The sequence below is a fragment of the Theropithecus gelada genome, chromosome 1 (genome assembly GCF_003255815.1).
Source record: "Theropithecus gelada isolate Dixy chromosome 1, Tgel_1.0, whole genome shotgun sequence".
Taxonomy (NCBI): Eukaryota; Metazoa; Chordata; class Mammalia; order Primates; family Cercopithecidae; genus Theropithecus; species Theropithecus gelada.
In genome coordinates, this window is record NC_037668.1 from 7,922,058 (window position 1) to 7,944,221 (window position 22,164).

Sequence of the window (22,164 nt, forward strand, 5' to 3'; positions counted from 1 at the left end):
CTCCTCTACATAGGGCTGATTTTCAGGACCCTTGAGATGCCTCTCAATTTTCTCTATTTAATCACAGTATCATCAGTCATGACCTATGCAACTAATGATAATTCCTGGAAGATAAAGTCATCACTCATAACCTAATGATAACTAAACTTGTACCGATTACCGCAATAAGCTTTTACCTAAAGCAGTAGGTAGACCAAGCTTTAGCATCATGTAGACCTAGATTGGAATATCACATCTATCACTCACTAGCTTTAACCTTCCCAGCTATCATTCTCTCCACCTTGTGACAGGGATTATAATAGTACCTACTTCACAGCGTTGTTGAGAGGATTGCTGTGATGAGGCATGTAAAGCATTACTATAGTTCCATGCATACAGTAGAGTATATCAGCTATGCTTATTGTCAGTACCAGTACTTATTATCAGTACCAGAACCAGTACCAGGGTTCAATTCATGTAGTGTACAAATTCTGTTTATTCTTTTTAAAAACACATAAGTATAATCAAAGCTTTCAGGCCACTGATCATGGACACTAGCAAAAGTGTGGACTTTAAGGTTCTTTCACATTCATCGTAGGCTAGACACTATGCTAGGTCCTGGGGAGAACATGATGAACATGACAGGCATAGGCTCTCTTTCTCTCCACAAAGTTCTGAACTCGCTGAAAAATGTTCATCTCTGATTTTAATTACTTGGTAATTCAGGTGGCCTCAGAACGATGGTCCCCACCCAGAAAGTAAAAGTAGTTCTGGGGACAGGGAGTGCAGTGATGAGGGGTAGCTCTGGAGCTGCCGCCAAAGGAGTTTACCCTGTCCACTTGGGTGGGTCCCCGAGGGTCAAGGGTTTTCAACTCCTGGTTTCAACTCCAGGGAGTAAGCCTCATCCTTTCAGGGTCAGCACCAGGCCCCAAGTTCAATACTGCCCCAAGGGCCAAGACCTCCCACATTGGATGGGGGCTGTCACTGGGTTTCTACAAGTGCCCCCGCCTATTTCACCTCCTTGGATGCTAAACGCAATCATGAGGCTGTGACAGCAACTGAGGGTGGGGCGCTGGCTGGAGCCACTCACCAGAGGAAAGTCGTCGGGGTCGATCCACAGGATGCTCAGGTCGGGGTTGTCGGTATTGTCCCGGGCAACCTGTTTCAGGATCTCCAGGAATTCGTAGCCATCTGAAGCAGGATTCAAGAGAGTTGAGTAACCCCTGCACACACACAGCTTCTAACGTGGAGAGCAGAGTGCGGTTTTTCCACGAGGACTTCTTAGGCCATTTGGTGCTTACCCTCAATTATAGGATTATTCTATAGAATGAGTCAGATGAGAGCTCCAGGCACAAAGAAGCTTATACAAAGGAAACAATAAAAAATTTGAACAAAGGATTAAAGGTTCACAGAGAACTGGCTGGTTTTTCACTGGAAGCCAAACTTCATTTGTGAAAAATGCCCAGCCTTGGGTCAGAAAGTCAGTCCCAGAACAGAGAAACTGCTGCCTGTCCTCACTGATCCCGTGCCATCTCTTGAAACAGATACTTTGCTGTCCCTTAGAGTCCCAATAACATCTGCTGTATAGACCAAGAATGTTTAAGCCTGGACCCTTAGTTTTCTACAACCAGGAATTGCTAAAACCTTCAAACCAAACGAGCATCTGATTTACAGTTGGTTTCACAGCTCTGAGATAGTAAACGCGGCTTCCCTCCCTCCCTCTCTCCCTCCGTATTTCCTTGTATACTGGGCCCTCCCTCTGTTCAGTCAGCAGCAGTCATTGCCCTAGGGGCGGGATGATTCATAAGAAAAGCAGAGAGGAGCTTTATAAGTTTCAAGAACACAAACTTCTTAGCTTTAAAAGCCTAAACCTTGAAGGACTGTGAGCATACAACTTTTGCCATAAACAAAAATTATAGGAGAATATTTAGTAAGAGATAGCATACTCTCAACCCTCAGCACCACTCCCCAGCCCCCAGCTAGAAACTGAAAAAATGGTTTAGATTCTGGAAGATCCCTGAGAATACTAAACTGCGCCTGTGTGTGTGTGCGTGCGTGTGTGTGTGTGCGTGTGCATGTGTGCACGTGCGTGTGTGTGTGCATGTGCAGAAACACAAGCCATGTGTGCATGTGTGTCCATGTACAGAATCTCCATTGTTTCCGGGAATCCCAGGGTATAGAAGACCCATGATTTGTTTCAGAATTAAACTTAGGCAAATGAAAAGATCCCAGAATCCCCTAAAGAACCCCCTAGTATAGGAGCACTAGGGCAGAAGAGCCTGTCGAAAGGCCCCATGGAGTTGTCTTGTCATTCTGAGGAACTTGGACAGATGACGATGACCCCTACCAGATGTGCACCCCACTCAGCTATGCCTGGGAACCAGAGAGACCCTGGATCCCTCGGGATGGTGGAATTGGGGTGGAGGACCTTTAATTATCAGCCCCAGCTTCCACCACTCAGTGGTATACACTCAAAATTGAAATTTAGGTTCAGTTCTAAATAATAAAGTTACAGTTCTTGCATAGCTGAATTCGTGGCTTGAAATTTATACCTTGAATATAAGTAACTCACCGGCTACTTGGGAATTCAATTAACTGTGTTTTCTTTGCAAAGTTTTTTTCTTTTGCCTGGAATCTCAGCAAACTTGAGCTCCTCCCTATGGCCTCTGTTTAGCAAGCCTCTCCTCTCTCCAGGAATGCTAGCTTTTGTTTGGCTCTTTTGGACTCTTGGTAAAAGTTTTTTTCTACACTTCCTTATCTCTAATGCATTCCAGGCAAAACGCATACTATTCTTAGCAACTCTACTTTGAGTTTTTGAGTTGGTGTAGTCACTGTTGCTAGCTCACACTGAAGATTCAGGCTGAGCCCCCTTAGGCCTTACTACGTGGGAAGCACAGCGACCTCTAGTGGAGAAGTTCCTTTTTTGTGGGGAGTGGGGGTCTCTGTTGCCCAGGCTGGAGTGTGTGATGGGAACATAGCTCACTGCAGCCTCGACCTCCCAGGCTCAAATGATCCTCCTGTGTCAGCCTCACAAGTAGCTAAAACTACAGATGCATGCCATTATGCCCAGCTAGTTTTTAAAATTTTATTGTTTTATTTTGTAGAGACAGGGATCTCACATTATTACCCAGGTTGGTTTTAAACTCCTGGGCTCAAGTGATCCTGCCTCAGCTTTCCAAAGTGCAGGATTACAGACTTAAGTCACTATGTCAGGCCTAGAAGTGGTCTTTATGGCTGGTGTCCACTTCTTGCAGAGATACAGAGTGGACTTGGGTAATCTTTTAATCTGTGCTCATAACCATATTGCAAATGAGATTATGACAGACACCAGAGACTGACAGGGCCCTAAGCATTAGAGTTCATTTATCTGTAATTGCAGGGCTGGGGGCAAGGTGGGGTAGGGGCATTACTCCTGCTGCCTGTAGGTGGAACCGAGAAGGTCCGGCCCCTCCAGTGTATCACTGGCTGCCAGGTGTGGACACTATGGATTCTCCTTTGGCCATGTGTCTGTCACAGGAGAGGGAAATATGGTGCCGCCTTGGTTATCTGTAGAGATAGGAATCATAATACAAAGACCACAAGGAGGAATTCCTCCAAAACAACTTCAGTTACTGTTTTTAGCTGCAGAAAATAAAGAAATGATAATCAATGAGGTGACACTGCTAGTACTTTGGAAGATGAGAGAGAGTCAAGCATAAAAGGGACATGACAAATCTGAAATTCACAAACAGGATGAAATGCAACAACACAGACTCAAATGAAAGTAGAAAGCAAACTTGTGGTGCAAGAGACTGATTCACATAAAGAAAAGGAGAGTCTAGGTAGGCACAAGTGTTGTGGAGGGACAGGATCTGTGACCCAGAACTACAAGCTGAATACACAACAGAGCGCTGTTGTTTTCTTATGGGAAAAACTCTCTTAACATTGGGATTCATCAAAAGGAATGTGGTATCCAAGAACATACCTACTACGTTCCTATTTGACATTCTAGAGCAGGTTAAGAGACGAAAAGAAAAACTGAACTGTGCAAGAAAAATCAAATGGATTGTAGTATTTATGTAAATGAGCAAAGCCAAAAGTGTGGCCTAAAGCCCATTTTCAAGAAAATAAAAAGATTTTTGTAAGGAGAATATTCTTTGTGTCTATGGAGAAGCAAAGAAATCTCAAAAACCATTCCCAGAATAAATTAATAAATAAGGTTGACATTAAAGCTGAAAAAGTTTCCTCTAGATCCAAGGGCAGGTTTCTGATGTTCAGGGTGATGAACTCTGTAATGGACAATGTCTGTGTCCCCGAATACTTTTAATGACAGAACAGAGCCCATTCTTCAGGGAGTCAACCCAGCATAGCCCTTAAACACACAGACTCTGGGGCCAAATGACCTTGGCCAAGGTCCTGGATGTACCCTTAGAGTGTGACTTAGAGCAAGTTATTTAATGTTTGTCTCCTCATCTGTAAAACAGGGATGATGACAATGATAGCATCTACTTCACTGGGTAGTTGTGAGTTAAATTAATCAGTTTTCCTGCAGCACTTGGACAGTGCCTGGCATAGAGTAAGGTTTAGCCATTATTTTACTTAAATTACCTGACATTCTGTATTCAAAGGCAAGGAAGCTAGCTGGAACTCCCTAAGCCCGGCCGTTCCTCTGTTCATTTACCACATCGGTATTAAGTTCAGTGATCTGGGCACCAGGAGTGGGGTGGAGGCAGTCTTGGACCCACGTGGTAGAGAACATGCCCACAGAAAACTACATCACAAGACAGTACAGCATGGGGCAGTTCCTTCCGGCTCCTGTTGCTGATTCTGTGACCAAAGGCTTCAGGGATGGCTGTGCCAGCTGGTGTGACCACGAGAACCCTGCCTTGATAACTGGGTCAAGAAAAGGTTTAATTCCTTTGCTTTTAAGGCATTAGCTTGTATGGATATTCCTGATCAAAGGCTTACGAGCCTCCAGGGCTCTCCCTTCTTCAGACCCCAGCCTTGAGTGCAGACCTGTTAAAATGGATTCTCATTAATCTGTGAAAGTGAGTTAAGGCAGCTAACCTGGTCTCACATGTATTCAGTTGCTAAAATTGTAAGTTACAAGTTCAGTTTTTTCCAAAGAGAGCCTCTGTTTCTTTGTAAAACTGGCAGGTCCCCTGGAAAAGAGAAACGTTCTCTGTGGATCCTCCCTTTTTGACCAGGAAGGCAGGTGTAGGAAGCTGCGTTTCACTTTAGTAATTCAATGTTAAGCAAGAACTAGTCCACTGTTAAAATTACATGGATGAATGACTGAGTTTAAAATGAGTAAATGTTTCCTTTATCAGTGGTAGACATGGCTTGGAGGCCTTTCAAGACTGTGGTCATGCATGTTTCAGAAGGAATATAGCCCATACTTCAAAAAAGTATATAGAGATAAAGGGGGAAATACTATTCAGAGATGTGTAGGCTAATAGTTATCTAGACATAGCAAGTAGAGGACTAGTCTCTGCAGTCATCAGAAAAGCATCAGTTCTCAAAATGAGAAGAGACTCCGGCAACCCAGACATTCCAAACATCCAGGTAGGTGAATAGCCCCCACTCAAAACATTTGTCTCTTTTGAATATTTCCGGGACTGAGACCCTTCGACGTTGCTAAAGGCTGACTACAGAGTTGATCATTGTAACAGCCAAGAATCTTATCCTTGCATCCAATTGAAATCTCCTTTTATACACATGACATTTACTCCCCAATTTCTTCCTTTATGGACACTAGACATTGTTCTTTTTTGTTGTGTTTTGAGATGGAGTCTCGCTCTGTTCCCCAGGCTGAAACGCAGTGGTGCAACCACGGCTCACTGCAGTCTTGACTTCCCAGGCTCAAGTGATTCTCCCATCTCAGCCTCCTAAGTAGCTGGGACCAGAGGCACACGTCACCACGCAGTTAATTTTTTAATTATTATTTGTAAAGATGAAGTCTCTCTGTGTTGTCCAGGCTGGTCTTGAACTCCTGGGCTCAAGCGATACTCCCACCTCAGCCTCCCAGAGTGCTGGCATTATAGGCGAAAGCCACCACGCCCAACCAGGACACAGGACATTGTTCTCCACATGCAGAAAGTCTATAATCACGCTGCTCCAGCCTTTATTTTCTGAGTGTCTATTGAACACTTACTGGGTACTGAGTACTTTTGCATTTGATTTTTACAACTCGTCTTGATGGAGGTTAGGAAGATTTTATCATCTCCATTTTAAAGGGGATGGAATTAAGACCCAAGGAGAGCAAATGACTTGCCCAGCATCACACGGGAGCAAATGGTAGAGTTGGGAGTTGAACTCAGGTCTTAAGTCTGCACGTCTGGCGCCACTTCCACTGTCTCCTACCCTCTGAGGTCTCCTCACTCCTACCAGCGTTGCTGCCATCTTCCTTCCTCTAGTTTGTGCTTGAGATTTTTAAGCCCAGTGTGAAAGCTTCAACATCAGGGAAGCAGGGGCTGGGACTCTGAGGAAACTGTCCATGGGGTCAGCACCAGGGCTGGCGGGCTGGCCTCTACCTTCCCATGGAAGAGTCCCATCCCCTCCTTCAAACCACACTGCCAAGTCCTCGCCTCCCAGCAGCTGCAGTATGGTGGGTTGGCTAACTCAGGGATGGCTCTGAGTGGGACTGGCGTCTCAGAGATGGATGTAAATAAAGAGACCTGGAGCTGTGAGAACTGCAACTCCTCTCCTGCCACTCAGGCTTGGAGTCCTGAGAGGCCATGACCCACAGCCAAGGGATGCACGTTGAACCAGGAGGTTTCCCACAGCAAGTGAGTGGCCTCTGGGAATCACATCTTTGTGGGAGGAGAAACTGGTGATTATCCTCTCCTGTTTCCCTGGCAGGGACTGATGGGAATGAGCCTTCACCAAGCCCTAGGGGACCGGTCCCAGGCCAGGCACAGCCAAGTCAGGAGCCAAGGCCACATTCGGCAGAGGCTCGTGTGTCTCAGACCAAGCAGCAGCCTAGGAGCGAACAGGCCCACAGCACGCTGGCTGTGCTCACTCCACAAAGGCACTGAAAGGGACCCTTCCTGACTCCATGCTGTGGGAAGTTCTGGGCCTCAGGGTCTCTGCTCCTGTGAGGAGAGGCCTGAGCTTGGGGGGGCCAAGCTCTTACAGTGGGGTCCTGCCCTTACTTGTGTGGCAGGTGGACAGATAAACGGCCGGGGCTGGAACCACAGAGCTTAGAGGTTGTGTCTAAAGAGGGCACTGGGTCTGGAGTTTAAAGACCTTGCACAGGTCGCTTAACCGCTCCCCTTTCGTCTCCTCCTCTGAAAGTGGAGAGAGCAGCAGCCACATGACCTCTCAGGCACGTTGATATAATGAGATGCTCTCAGCATGTGGGTTGGGTAAAGTGTGTAGGGAGACACAGGCAGAAGGGCCTCGTAAAGACTTCCTCTGTCTTCTTCCTTTTTCTCCTCCACCCCCATCACACTCTTAATCATTTTAAGGCTTTTTTTTTTTCACTACTTTGATCCTTCATTGACGGGAAGGGTTTTTGTTTGTTTTTTGTTTTGTTTTGTTTTGTTTGTGAGATGGAGTCTCACTCTGTCACTGAGGCTGGAGTGCAATGGTGTGGTCTTGGCTCACTGCAACCTCTGCCTCCTGGGTTCAAATGATTCTCCTGCATCAGCCTCCCAAGTAGGTGGGACTACAGGTATATGCCACCACGCCCAGCTAAGTTTTGAATTTTTAGTAGAGATGGGGTTTCACTATGTCGGCCAGGCTGGTCTCAAACTCCTGACTTTGTGATTCACCTGCCTGCAATTCCAAAATGCTGGGATTACAGGTGTAAGGGTTTTGTTTGTTTGTTTGTTTTCATCAGGCAGGTATAATTTGAGTTCCCACAACATCTTAAGCCCAGAGCCAGGGGCTGAGACACAAGGGTGTATAGGACAGGTCCTCTCTCAGAAAGGCCTTGTTGGTCTCTAGGCCAGAGCGCACTCAGTAAGTATGGAATTCTCAAAAAGCGGCCCAGCATCTGAACTGGACCCTTTGGAAAACCTCAGAGGGACAGACAAGGCCGGGAGCTCTCCTCTCACAAGATGGAATTGCCAAGAAGTCACCCGTGAGAGTCAAACATCCGCGTAGGACAGGGGACATTGTCTGGGCCCCACGGCTGTGAGACAGCACTTGAGACATGTGAATACGCTACCACTCCTTACCACAGCCCTCTTTCTCTGCCTGTCTTCTGGCCCTAAGATCTCGGAATTGGTGAAAAAGTCAAATGACACGGTGTTGTGATGAAGAGAAGCTTAAGCTGGTGGTTACAGAGCCCAGACTTGGGGCTGGACTGCTAGGTTTGAATCCCAGTTCTATCACTGATTAGCCATGTGAGCTGGAGACATTATTTAACTTCTTCGTCCCTGTATTTTCTCATCTGTACACCGGGGAAGATGATAAAAACAGCACCTAACACGTTGGGTTGTTGCGAAGGTTAAATATGTTGATACTTGTTAAGTGCTTGGAATAACATTCAACACATAGCAAGAACCAGGCCAGGCACAGTGGCTCACGCCCATAATCCCAGCACTTTGGGAGGCTACTGAAAATACAAAACTTAGCCAGGTATGGTGGCCCATGCCTCTAATCCCAGCTACTCGAGAGGCTGAGGCAGGAGAATCGCTTGAACCCAGGAGGTGGAGGTTGCAGTGAGCAGAGATGGTGCCACTGCACTCCAGCCTGGGCAATCGAGGGACACTCTGTCTCAAAAAAAAACGAAAAGAAAGAAAGAGAGAGAGAGAGAGAGAGAAAGAAAGAAAGAAAGAAAGAAAGAAAGAAAGAAAGAAAAGAAGGAAGGAAGGAAGGAAGGAAGGAAGGAAGGAAGGAAGGAAGGAAGGAAGGAAGGAAGGAAGGAAAGAAAGAGAAAGAAAGAAAGAAAGAGAAAGAAAGAGAAAGAAAGAAAGAAAGAAAGAAAGAGAAAGAAAGAGAAAGAAAGAAAGAAAGAAAGAAAGAAAGAAAGAAAGAAAGAAAGAAAGAAAGAACCAAATGTTACATTTGATAAACCAAATTTAAAATCAAAAGCTCAAAGAGGCAGTTAGTGGTCCTACTTGAGACAATGATCTCAAAAAGATTTTTACAGGAACCTGAAGCAGTGGAAGCTTAGATGGAACAGAGCTTGGAGACATTCCTTCCAGGGCCTGTCTCTAATTCTGTTCCACATGCGCAGACAGCAGCCTGTCCTTGCATTTCCAGCTAACCTTGTTAGCGCTAATATTCCCAGTGCCCTTTGAGGATATCCATCCAGCATGCACTCATGTAGAAATGCCGCTTTGCAAACCTTTCATCACATGTTATAAAGAAGATGTCAGCCTGACACAGACACGTCTAGGAGTGGAAACCTGTCAGACGAGCGGCTCTGGCGGGCGCTTTGAGCGCAGGAGCTGGAGGAAGACTGTCAGCACCACCAGGCAATGGGCAAGAGCGCAGGGCTAGGAAATGCCCTTCCCAGCCAGGCCTGCCTGAGGGCATGGGATGAGTACAGCAGGAGAGATCCAGCAATTAGGCTCTAGGGCCAGGAGAGCAGACCCTGCCTCCTGGTAGGTGGGGGTGAGAGTACAGGGTTGCTGCCTGCCCTCAGCTTTCTACAAGGGGTGAACTCAAGTTCTTGGCTGTGAGGGTCATGTCAGAACTGTTGGGAGAAGAAAGTGGTTGGGGCAGCTGGATTGCTGGGACGTGTGGTCGTTGCTGCTATATAATCTTAGATCCCAAACCTGGACAGTGGGAGGAAGCCGGACTTTTATTCCCTGAATAGGCTCTCAAGCTTCCAGGTGGTTTTGCACTCTTCTCACCTTCCCCTGCTCTGCCTGCTCGTGCCCCCTTCCCCAGTACATGAGGCAGCACTGCACATGCTCAGAGCCTGCACTGGCTGGGGCATTGTTTGGAGTTGGTGTGATAGGGTGGACTGTGCACAGGAGGGGCCCTTGGGAAATCTAAGCTTGATTTTCCACTATTCCTATAACCCTGTGATCTCAAACATGCCATTGCATTGCCCTGAGTCTCCGCTTTCTTGTCTTTCAAACGTTGGAGGTGGAGAAGATGGTGAAGGGCAGTAGAGAGGCAGGAAGGAGGACCAAATGATCACTTAGCACAGGCCTTGCTACAGACTTATATGCCACTCAGAGTTGCTACCCTGACGACTTCATATAACTCTATGGCAGGGCCTTGTGGTTAAGGGTGTGGGCTGGGAAGCCAGACGTCCTCAGCGTCATTCCAACTTTATGCTTCCCAGTGAGGTAAGCTCTCTCAGCCTCAGCTTCCTCAGTTGTAATAAAAATAATGCCTTCCTCATGGGGTTCTTGTGTACATATAAGTACACAGTAAGTGACAATCACGATCATCTCCCTCATAGTCATGATGTATTTAGAGGTCAAGACAGCCTGCTTGAATTTGAATCTTGGCTTAGGTACAGTGAGTGATTTGGGCAACTTATTTAACCTCTAAAACACACGTTTCTCATCTGACACTAGAATAATCATCATCAGGCACATATTACAGAGTGGCTTTAGGTGCTAAATAAGGTCATCTACATAAAGCTCCTAGCACAGTTCCTCAATCATGTTAGCTCTTTAAGAAGAACTGTATTATTTTCCTGAATGTATGAACTTCTTCCTTGGGTTGGTGGGGTAGGTGTTTGGCTGGGGCGAAAGGCCATGTCTAACTTGTTAGCAAGAGCAAAGGAATGCAGAGGGACTGTTTTGCAGGAATGAAATTCCTAGTCCTGCAGTCAGGCCCATTGCCCCAGGTTACACATCAGTGCTCTGCAGGTAAATCACTGATTAACCACAAATTCAGAGTCAGGGACTTTCACAGACAGTTCTTTCCCTTTCCCAACCCCGAGTGGCAAGGCCCTCGCTCACAGAAGATGCTTCCAGAGCTCCTACCCCTCCCCCTCCCCTCACCTCAGTGCGTGCTTACAGCTTCCCAGTACAAGCCCCAGCTTGGGCTCTTTTGGGGAAAGGCACAGCTTCAGGCCCAGGGATATTTGTGCAGGGAGGAGGTGGAAGTAGTTTCTGGAGCTTGATTCATTACAGCAGCAATCTCGGTCAAACAGGTTCCTGCAACTTCAGGGAGGCCTCTTTGTTCTATTGTTCCAAAGAGCCAGACAGGCTTCCCCACAATCCTGGAAGCGGGCAGGTGAGGTGGGGAAGGAGCCCTCTGGAGTCTGGCCAGCAGGCTGCTGCCTATGGCAACTGCATCTCTGTTCACATAACACCAGGGATCCAATTCTGTTTGATTATAGTTTGTAAACCTTAGGCAATTGGCTTCCTTTGCTATTCGCTCCTCCGGGGCAGAGTGGTGGCCAGAATCTGTGGAAAACCCACTGAAACCACACTGGCTTTTTTTTGAGGGGGTGGAGACAAGGGCTAGATCATGCTGAAAAATGAAAAAAGCCAAGAGAGTGCTCAGATAATTCAGAACATAAATTTGGTTTTGATACAATGGAATATGATTCGGCCCTTAAAAGGAATATGTGCAATATCATTGGGACACCTTGAAAACATCATGCTAAGTCAAAGATGTCACACACAAAAGGCTACATAGTAAATGATTCCGTTTATATGAAATGTCCAGAATAGGCAAATTGTAGAGATCATAAGTAATTCCTGCCTGCAGAGGTGGGTGAGAGGAAAATAGGAGTGACTGCTAATGGCTGTTTTTCAAAATATTCTAGAATTAGATACTGATTATGTTTGCACAACTTTGTGAATGTACTAAAAACCACTGAAATCTTCACTTTAAAAAGGTTACTATTACGGTATATGGATTATATCTTGATTTCACAAATTATATGATAAAAAATGTGGGTTTCACTCTATAAGAAGCTATGGAGGCTATTAGTGTATTGCCAAAAAAGGGAAGGAAAAGCTGGTCTGCCAGTGAAGAGTTTGGGGCTCGGTCTTGTTTGGTCATCTAACTCTCTAATCATCTGCCAGACAAATATTTATTGAGCACCTACCATGTGTCAAGACATTGTGCAAGAATCAGCTATATATTGATGAACAAGGCGATCTGTTCACCCTTGATGATCTACCACTAACTGTGTTCTCTTGGGCAGTTTTCTTTTTTTTTTAACTTCTCCAAATGGCTGTTTCCTGATCTGTCCAGTGGAACCATCTCTAAATCTCTCCCTATGAGTATATAAGAGACTGAGGTCCCCAGCAAGTACCATGATGTCTACATTCCCTTGTCTTTGGTTACATTCTGGGTTGTCTCAGGGTTTCCAAAATACACTTCAGAATCTGTGCTTCCACTTTCTTTTGGGGACTCTCTATCTCACAGAGTACTGCCATAGGAAATTGCTACCTGCAAAATTAATTTGCCTGCACTTCACTCTCCACTGGTGTTGAAAAGAGTGAAACCAGTGAAAAGTTGTCCAAGTTCCAAAAACAAAGTTACAAATTCATTTACAGGGTCATCTTGCACTTTTAAAATAAGCTGCTCCTTTTCCCCAGTTCTCATTATTTAGGGGAATGTTTCCTACTTCATTTCCTAAGCACAGACAATACTTTATGGATCAAAGTATACATTTATCCTATTTTCATGTAGAATTGTGGTTGATATAGGCTCGATGGCAAAATTGGTAAATACTCTTTTAATATGAACAGAAGTTCACACATGCACACACACACACACACAAGCACACACACACCCTGTAAAGCTGGTATGTTTTAATATCCTCCGCAGTGCCCAGTGTACCTTTCTATGTTTGGGCAGCAAAGCAGAATGTTTGAGGTTCTTGAAAGCATCTCCAAAAGCATTTTATAAAATCAATTGGAGAAAAAAATAAAATCCCACTAGGCTTCCCACACCATCAGCAGCCATTGTGAAGCTGGCTTGCCCTCTGGCCACTTCTGGTCACTGTGTACTACCCCAGGATAATGTAGCCCTTGTCACAAGACTTGTTGTCCCTTCTCTGTTCCATAGATGACATTTAAGACATGGTGAGATTAAAAGTGATATGGTTTGGATCTGTGTTCCCCACCCAAATCTCCTGTTCAAATGTAATCCCCAATACTGGAGGTGGGGCCTAGTGGAAGATGATTGGATCATGGGGGTGGTTTCTTATGGTTTACCACTATGCCCCGCTTGGTGTGAGTTCTCACAAGATATGGTTATATAAAAGTGTGTGGCGCCTCCCCACCACCTTGGTCCTGCTCCTGCCATGTGAGATGTCTGCTCCTGCTTTGCCTTCTGCCATGAGTAAAACTCCCTGAAGCCTCCCCAGAAGCAGATACTGCCCTGTTTCCTGTACAACCTGAAGAACTGTGAGCCAATGAAGCCTCTTTTCTTTATAAATTACCATGTCTCTGGTATTTCTTTATAGCAATGTGAGAACTGACTAATATAATAAGATTTCCATTTGAGTTTCTCTTTTAGGTTCTGCATACCAGTAAAACTACTGACATCAGCTGGTCTAAAAGGCTGAGCAAGGAGCTGACTTATGGAAGAATGCACTTTCCACATCCTCATGATTTTATCCTCTAACCCAGATCAATTGATGACCCCAATTTTCCAGGCCCTCACCTTCCATGACCCTCTTAAAAACCCTTGCCCAGAACCCCTTGAAGAATTGGATTTGTGGCTTGAGAATCCCTCCCCTTACCCATTTGGCAACCTTGCGATTATTAAACTCTTTCTCTGCTGCAAATCCCACTGACTCAGTGTATTGATCCATTGCTGTGCAGCGGTGTAGGAACCTGGTAGTCTATAACATTCTGATTTGTTCACATCTTTTCTTCTCTTAGCCATGTGCACAATTGAAAACAAACTCATACTTAATGGGTGCCACCAGGGGGTGCCCAATATCTTGCAGTTGCATTGTGGATGGGACGTGAGAGAAGAGAAAGGTGAGGGCTGACAAAGGTGAGAAATCGGTTCTTGCTAAAGTTGTAAAAGAGCAGATTGAAAATTTCCTACCTGGGTCACTCTTCTCTGCAAAGGCCACAATGTGGATCCCATTCAAATCATCTTCCTGTATGAGAAAAGAATCAAAAGTTACACTTCCAGCTAGAGGGATACAAAGGACTGAGCCTGGGACAGAGACTCAGAAGCTGGAATGGAAACAGGAGAGGTAGGGAGAAGTGTGGAAGCGGGGATGAACACAGAGGCACAGAGGAGTAGAGTGGGGCTCACATTAAGGAAAGAATGCTGAGGAGCAACTGGCAGGAATGCATAGGGTTTGGACCAGGGACTCAGATAAATGAGTTTGCAAGACAGGAAAATACCAACCACACGTAAGACATTAGCACTAAATAAGCCTCACTCCTGTGGTCTGGTAGTTCCGGGAGAGCAACAGCAAAAGGCAAAATGAAAAAGAACGTGAGTCTGGTTTATGAGGAGATCTGAGGGCAACAATGGCTCTAGAGGCAGCTCAGTAGAAGCAGCTGTCAGTCTCTGTTTCAAGAGTTTACCACTGGCAGATAGAGTCAGTGATGCACCAGATTATGCAGGCTTCTGAATGCTGTGGACAGATCCTGAAACTATCCCCAAATGGATGGCAGACAGGAATCATTGAGGTCAATTAGGATGTGGGCTGGTGTTGTTCACACAAGAATCACAGACAACGGTTGAGCTTCCCTGTTAGGTCCCTGCCTACGGAATCCATGTAGTGTGTAGGGGACACTTTGCTTTCTGTGACCTCTAGGTGACTTCCTTGAAGTCCTTGCCCAGTCAGTATAGGCCTCCAACGCATTTCTGAGGCTGCAGGAATTGTCTGGAATTTGAGTGTAGGGAAAGTTGAGTGTGTGTGACTGAGAAAAGTGGGTATAGCTGTGGGGGCAGGGGCAGGAAGAAGAACCTAAAGAGAGTATTTTAAGTCTATGGGGCAAACGAGGGGCATTTCATGTCTCTACACCGTGGACAGCAAGGACCCTATGCCTTGTGTCTCCTTTGCAATGATTATTTCTGGAGAAAGAGGAGCTGGAGCTTGGAAGCGGCTCTGCTGTCACAAATGTGATTCTCAGGAGACTTGGAGAGGAATATGTGTGAGAAAGAGGCACCTGGGGACAAAGCTGAGTGCATAGTGATGATGAGACATGGGGAGAGGTATGCTTTGGGCACTCGGAATGTCATATCAGAATCATCCTATGGAGAAACCTCCAGGCGTCTCAACCTTCCCATGATCTCTGTTTCCATTTCAATTGATTTTAATGCTGGTGCAATCCTATCTAAATGCTAATTTTTTTCCTTTGAGTTTGGAATGGACAAAACTTCCACAAATTCTAAGAAAGATTAAATGGAAAATATTATTATTAAAAACAAGAGAGTGGGCATTGCCTTGGTCAGATTCTCCGGGGAATTTAATTTTACAGATATACGCGCGTGTGTGCCTGTGTGTGCCGGCTTATTACACAAATCCGACAGCAACCAGAAGGGGAGTCCGAGGTTTCACTGTTTTACATTTGCTATTATCGCCAGACAGAATATCCCGATCCGTTCTCATTAGGCTAGCCTGTGTCTCTGTCTCCTGCCATCAGATGGGAGTGAGCGCTGTTAACTCTGTGAAGCGGGCTTCATTTCTGTGTGCCCTGCTAGAACGCATTTGGAAATTGGCTTTAGAATTAAGAATCCATATTTGTTTTCTAGGAGGCTGCTCATAATACGGCTGTCACTCCCCAGACCCAAGATGGCCCCTGGAGGGAGTACTGTCACTAAGGGAAAGAGCCTGTCTCTGTGTGCGTCACAAAGATTCAGCACGCAGACCTGTATTCCACATCTACAAGGAAACAGGCCAGCCCTAGGTGACAGGAATTTTCAAGTAATAAACTCACAGAGTAGGAACCCAAGGGCAAGCCGGCAAGTCGGGGTCACTCAGTGAGAGCCCAGCTTGCACAGGGGAGGAAGAGCTATGCTGATCTCAAGGCTGGGAATCCCCAGGGCCTCTCTGAATCCCACAGCCTTTGCTACTCAGATCTCTCTTTTGGTCTTTAGGTTACATTGTCTTGGAAATTCCGTTTTTAATTGTATGAATCTTCCCTCCTCAACTACATGGCAAGCTCACTGAAAGAAGGGATTATGCCTTAAAATAACAATTATTAAAGTGGCAACAATATCTGCTATTTGCTATTTTTTCCGTACTTACTTTGTAAGAACATTATCTCAAAATCTCCTAAGAAAGACTTACTCTTATTGAATGCTTGAAGAATCAAAGTGACTTACCTAAGGCCACAGAACTACTAGTGACAGAAGGGGGATTCAAGCCAGTTCTGTCTGGCTCCAAAGCCCACTGTCTTGGTCCATTCAAGCTGCTATAACAACATATCAAAAACTGGGTAGCTTATAAACCACAGAAATGTATTTCTCACTGTTATGGAGGCTGGGAAGTCAAGGCACTGGCAGATTCGGTGTCCGGCGAGGCCTGCTTTCTGGCTCAGAAACACTGCCTATCTTCATGCTGTATCCTCACAGTGGAAGGGACCAGCTAGCTCTCTGGGACCTCTTTAATCAGGGCACTAATCCCAACATGAGGGTTGAGCCCTCAAGACCTAATCACTTCCCAAAGGCCCCATCTCCTCACACCCTTACCTTGGGGGCTATGCTTCCAATGTATGAATTTGTGGGGGGACACAAACATTCAGACCACAGAACCTGTACTCTTTCTTTCTCACCACCACCAGCAGAACAGGCTCCATGAATTTATTGCCCCCTGCAGGGTTTGCAGAAGATGTTGCAAACTTGGATCAATGGCTCTTAAGTTGAAAGAGGCTGGAAAGAGGCCTGCATGTAAAGTAACTGAGTGCAAGATTTCCCAAAGAACTGGAGATTTTGGAGTAACTTCAGTGAATCCCTTCCTTTGGATCCCCCAGCACTTTGTATGTCCCTCTGTTGCAGCAGTGAGCATACTGGGTTGGCGTTATATGTCTTGAGACTGTTTCATCTACTCAACCTGAGCTCCTAAGGACAGGACAGCAATGTTCATTTTTATAACCTCATTGCTTAGCACAGGGGTTCTTTTTAATGCCTAGACTCAAAAAAGGAGTATGGCAATAAAAACCTTACTCACTGAGGCCGGGCGCGGTGGCTCACGCCTGTAATCCCAGCACTTTGGGAGGCCGAGACGGGCAGATCACGAGGTCAGGAGATTGAGATCATCCTGGCTAACACGGTGAAACCCCATCTCTACTAAAAATACAAAAAATTAGCCGGGTGCGGTGGTAGGCGCCTGTAGTCCCAGCTACACGGGAGGCTGAGGCAGGAGAATGGCATGAACCCCGGAGACGGAGCTTGCAGTGAGCTGAGATCGCGCCACTGCACTCCAGCCTGGGCGACAGAGCAAGACTCCATCTCAAAAAAAACAAAACAAAACAAAACAAACAAACAAACAAAAAAACCTTACTCACTGAAGAAAATTAAATTAGAAAATATTAGGTATACCAAGAAGAAACTATGCGTATCAATTACCTACCAACCGCATACATCACCACTTAATATTTTACTCAGTTTCCTTCCAGTCTCTGTTGAATGTTTGTTCTCATGTTGAATGAAGAGATGCAAAGAAAAAATGTGGTTAAAATAAGCAGGCTCCCTATTTAAGGTGCAATGGAGTGACCTAGATGCCTGTCTGGGGGTCTCTGACCCCATCTTGAAAGTATTTTGCTATTGCAATAGAGGGAAGCCTCTTTTAGAAGAAACTGCTGACTCTCCTTCCCTGTGGGCAGTTCCCCAGGACTCTAGCGGGCCACTTGGCTAGATGGAGGGTGAGGTCTCCAAGGGGAATGACAGATCAGCACCGGGTCTCTTTTTGACAGCTTGACATTCTTTGAGTATTTAAAATAAATAAATAGCTTTCCAAGGTACACACAGCAAATATTACCAGGCACCAGTTTCTTTAGTAATCATATGTGATGTGTTTTCTATGGCCTGCATCTTAAAAACCTGCACAATTAGAGAGAGAGAAAGATCAATAGTTGTTTTAGTCCTAGCTGGCTTTCCCATCTTATTTAAATACTTCTCAGTGTCTGGGGAAGTGGATGTTGAAGATAAAGACTTTTCTTTTTCTTTCGAAATGGGGTTTCACTCTGTTTCCCAGGTTGGAGTGCAATGGCACATCTCGGCTCACGGCAGCCTCTGCCTCCCAGGCTCAAGGGATCCTCCTGCCTCAGCCTCTCAAGTAGCTGGGATTATTGGCACGCACCACCACACCCAGCTAATTTTTGTATTTTTTGCAGAGACGGAGTTTTGCTCTGTTGCCCAGGCTGGTCTTGAATTCCTTGACTCAAGCGATCTGCCCACCTCAGCCTCCCAAAGTGCTGGGACTACAGACATGAGCCACGTTGCCTGGCCAAAGACAAAGACTTTGAAGTTCACTAGCTGGTCACTTTCCACAGCCACATCTGTGGTTTAAGTTGCTGTGGCCATGTGGCCCACAGAGATGCCACTCTTCAGAGCAGTGACCTGCCAGGGGGCACAGGTAGAGGAGGAGGTATGGAAAGTGGCTCCTCAGAGGTCCTTTGGATGCACTGATTTCCGTTTCTCCCTTTCAAGGAAACAAAGGTAACACTGGAGGGGCCTGTCCTGCCTTCCCTCTCTAGTTGGAGACTTGAATGAGGGGCTGACTAGGTCTGGTTAGGGCTGCTGGGTAAGTCATGAGGCTGTTCCAGAATGGAGAGGGAAGGAATAAACCATTTCAGTTGCCCTTTTCTCTACCTGGTTAAATTCATTGCACTGCCCTTCCCCAAGTAGAGAACAATTCAATATGCACTAATGTGGAAAATATGAGCCATCACCATTATTTTATATTATTGCAAAAGGCTGTATTTTATCTTATTCATTAAATGAAAAGAAAGGAGAGAATGAGTTCCAATGAAACCAGACACTGAACTTCCTGTCTGAACATCTGCCTCTAATGTGTCAACAGGGAGTATTTCTGCAGCAGTGTGGGATATGTGAGGACAGAGGCTCCCCATCTACAAAACACCATGGTCTTGGGTGTGATACTGCTGTGACAGGAAGGAAAGACCTGGGAGAAGGGGTCCACGGTGTTATATTCCCTCCCTTCCTAGAACCTAGGTAATGGAGATGGGCCTCTTAGGAATAAAGACAATAAAAAGAAAAAAACTGAAGATAAAGCCATAGCAGAAGAGAACATCAATAATGACTCTCAATTTAAAGTGGTATTTTGTGTCATGAAAGACAAAGACCAAGACCCTGTTCCAAATTAAAGGTGACTAAAGAAGCATAAGCAGGCCAGGCGTGGTGGCTCATGCTTGTAATCCCAGCACTTTGGGAGGCCGAGGAGGGAGGATCACCTGAGGTCAGCAGTTCAAGACCAACCTGACCAACATGGTGAAACCCTGTCTCTACTAAAAACACAAAAATTAGCCAGGCATGGTGGTGTGCACCTGTAATCCCAGCTACTTGGGAGGCTGAGGGAGGAGAATCACATGAACCTGGGAGGCAGAGGCTGCAGTGAGCCAAGATGAAGCCACTGTACTCCAGCCTGGGTGACAGAGGGAGAATCTGTCTCAAAAAAAATAAAAAGAAAAAGAAACATAGGCAAATGCAAGTGTGGGATCCTGGATTGGATCCTGGGCCAGGAAACAGAGACGTTTTTCTTTTGCAGTAAAGGACATTGGTGGGACAACTGGCCAATCTGAATAATGGTAGTAGACTTATTATATCAGTGTTAATTTCCTGATTTTGATAACTCTCTCTCTCTCTCTCTCTCTCTCTCTCTCTCTCTGTCTATCTATCTATCATCTACCTCTCTATGTATCTGCGTAGATAGAAGGCATCGTAAAATGTTAACATTTGGGAGATCTGGGTGAAGAGATGAAGTTCTTTGCACTACTTTTGTACATCTGAAATTATTTTAGGGTAAAAAGTAAAAACAATTTTTTTAAAAAAAATATTATTTAAAAGCACTATTATACCTTTTTGCTATTACCATTTTAAAATATATTAATAAGACTCTTTTTTTGAGACAGGGTCTTACTCTGTTTCCCAGGCTGGAGTGCAGTGGTGCAATCACAGCTAACTGCAACCTCTGCTTCCCAGATGAAAGTGATTCTCTTACGTCAGCCTCCCAAGTAGCTGGCACTACAGGCGCCCGCACCATACTCAGTTAATTTTTGTACTTTTTTTTGAATGGGGTTTCACCATGTTGGCCAGGCTGGTCTCGAACTCCTGACGTCAAGTGATCTGCCCACCTTGTCCTCCCAAAGTGCTGAGATTACAGGCATGAGTCACTATGCCTAGCGATTAGACCGTTTTAATATCTTTGAAAGGTTTAAATGTTAGGAAAGTTTGTTTCTATTGTGCTGAGTTGTTATTAAATAGTCCACTCGTCTGGATTGGATTATTTACCCTTTGGTATCTTGTGAAATGTTTGCTTTACCTTCAAACATCCAAGTAAGTTACAGACCAGTAAAACAATGTCAAGTTACTCCCTGGTTCTGTTCATCCATCACTTCAAAGAATTAAATAGATAAATACTTTGGTGTTAATTCATCTCTCCTCCTCCCCATCCCTCACCCCAAATGGCCCCTCGTGGGGACGTAGTCACTCTGGGGAGGCATTCTGCAGAGAACACTAGGTTTGGCTCCAGATGGCCTGTATTTAAGTTCCAACAACTAATGGTTATTAGTTATGTGTCCTTTAGTGATTAATCTGTATGAGCACCAGTTTCTGATTATGTAAGATGGGGCTGAAACAGTACTTGGTTTTTGTTTGTTTGGGGGAACAGAGTCTTGCTGTGTTGCCCAGGCTGGAGTGCAGTGGCATTATCATGGCCCACTGAAGCCTCAAGCTCCTGTGCTCAAACAATCCTCCCACCTCAACTTTCCAAGTAGCTGGGACCACAGGTGTGCCCCCTATGCCCAACTAATTAATAATACTTCTTCTACATCACTTTCTAGAGCTATTGGAAGATCCAAATAAAAGGATTCATGAAACGCTTTGAGAAATGCCCCACAGCCTTTATTTATGAAATTCTGTACAAAGCTGAGGTGTGGGTTGAGGGTTTATCTCCAAGGTCCTCCATCTAACACTATTTGAGCTGCCTGACATATTATCCATGACAAAGACCTAGAGGACAAGTTGGCTCAGCTGCTTGCCAGTGCCTTCAGTTGATATTTTTAAAAAAAACAGCTACCATATTCTGAACTCTTCATATCATTCATCCTTATAAAAAGTCCCAACTCTAGATAAGGAAATTTACACAGCTCAGAAAGGCCACATGACTTGACGTAGGACACAAAGCTACTAGGTGGCAGATTCTGGACCTGAACCTAGGTCTCTATGACTTTGTAGCCTGAGTCCCTTCCACTGTGTTACTGTGCGGCTCTGGTGGTCAATGAACAGAAGCTATAGTCACTGTGGGAAATGAACTAAGAGCGATTTTGCCTAGTGAGTAGTATCAAAGAGGCTTAGATTGATCCATGAAGAACTGTGTTTTAATTCAGCATGATGTTGTCCATGTTTTTGTCTTGTTTTGTTTTGTTTTGTTTAAAACGGTGTCTCGCTCTGTTGCCCAGGCTGGAGTGCAGTGCCACAATCACAATTCACTGCAGCCTTGACCTCCCAGGCTCAAGCAATTCTCCTGCCTCAGCCTCCCAAGTAGCTGTAACTCCAGGCACATGCCACCATGCTTGGTTACTTTTTGTATATTTTGTAGAGATAGATAGGGTTTTGCTATGTTGCCCAGGCTGCTCTTGGACACCTGAACTCAAGTGATCCCCTACCCCAACCTCCCAAAGTGCTGGGATTACAGTTATGAGCCCTCGTACCCAAAGTGTTCATGTTTCAAATACTCACCTAGACATCCACCTCAGCCAAATAAAGCTTGGTTTCAGTTTAGGGACTTAATCTAAGAAGCACTGCTCTTGGGGACTATACTCATCTCTACAAGGCAAAGAGAATTTGCCTCTTTCTTACCCATGTTTCAAACATTTCTTCTGGGCGCAGGCGACGTAGAGTGGGTCTGGAAAAAAAAAGGGCTTCCTTGAGTAGGGGTCACTGTGGCAGATACAGCAGCCACAGCATCGTGAAATGTAAAATGAGATGCTGGTTCCTTTAAGGCATGGAGAACCCTAAAAACCCACTTATCTCCTAAGGAAACAGACCAGCTCTACTCTGCTGTGTCAGACAGCGAGCTGGGCCTAAGCCACTCAGCCTTTTCATAGACCCACTGATCCAAGGATTATAAAGTCTGTTACAAACAATGGGTCAGAGGGCACAGGGTCAGCT

The 22,164-nt window shown here is 45.4% G+C and overlaps 1 protein-coding gene across 2 annotated transcripts in view; it reads right to left on the reverse strand.

Moving 5' to 3' along the window:
• The window catches only part of CASQ2 (calsequestrin 2), a 70,203-nt gene that overhangs the window by 4,101 nt on the left and 43,938 nt on the right, over positions 1-22,164 (reverse strand). For both annotated transcript variants that reach the window (XM_025389477.1, XM_025389476.1), the window contains 3 exons: positions 21,853-21,898; positions 13,897-13,951; positions 1,070-1,170 (listed from right to left, as the gene is read on the reverse strand). In XM_025389477.1, coding sequence (XP_025245262.1) covers positions 1,070-1,170; positions 13,897-13,951; positions 21,853-21,898 — 202 coding nt within the window. The remainder of the gene's footprint in view (positions 1-1,069; positions 1,171-13,896; positions 13,952-21,852; positions 21,899-22,164) is intronic.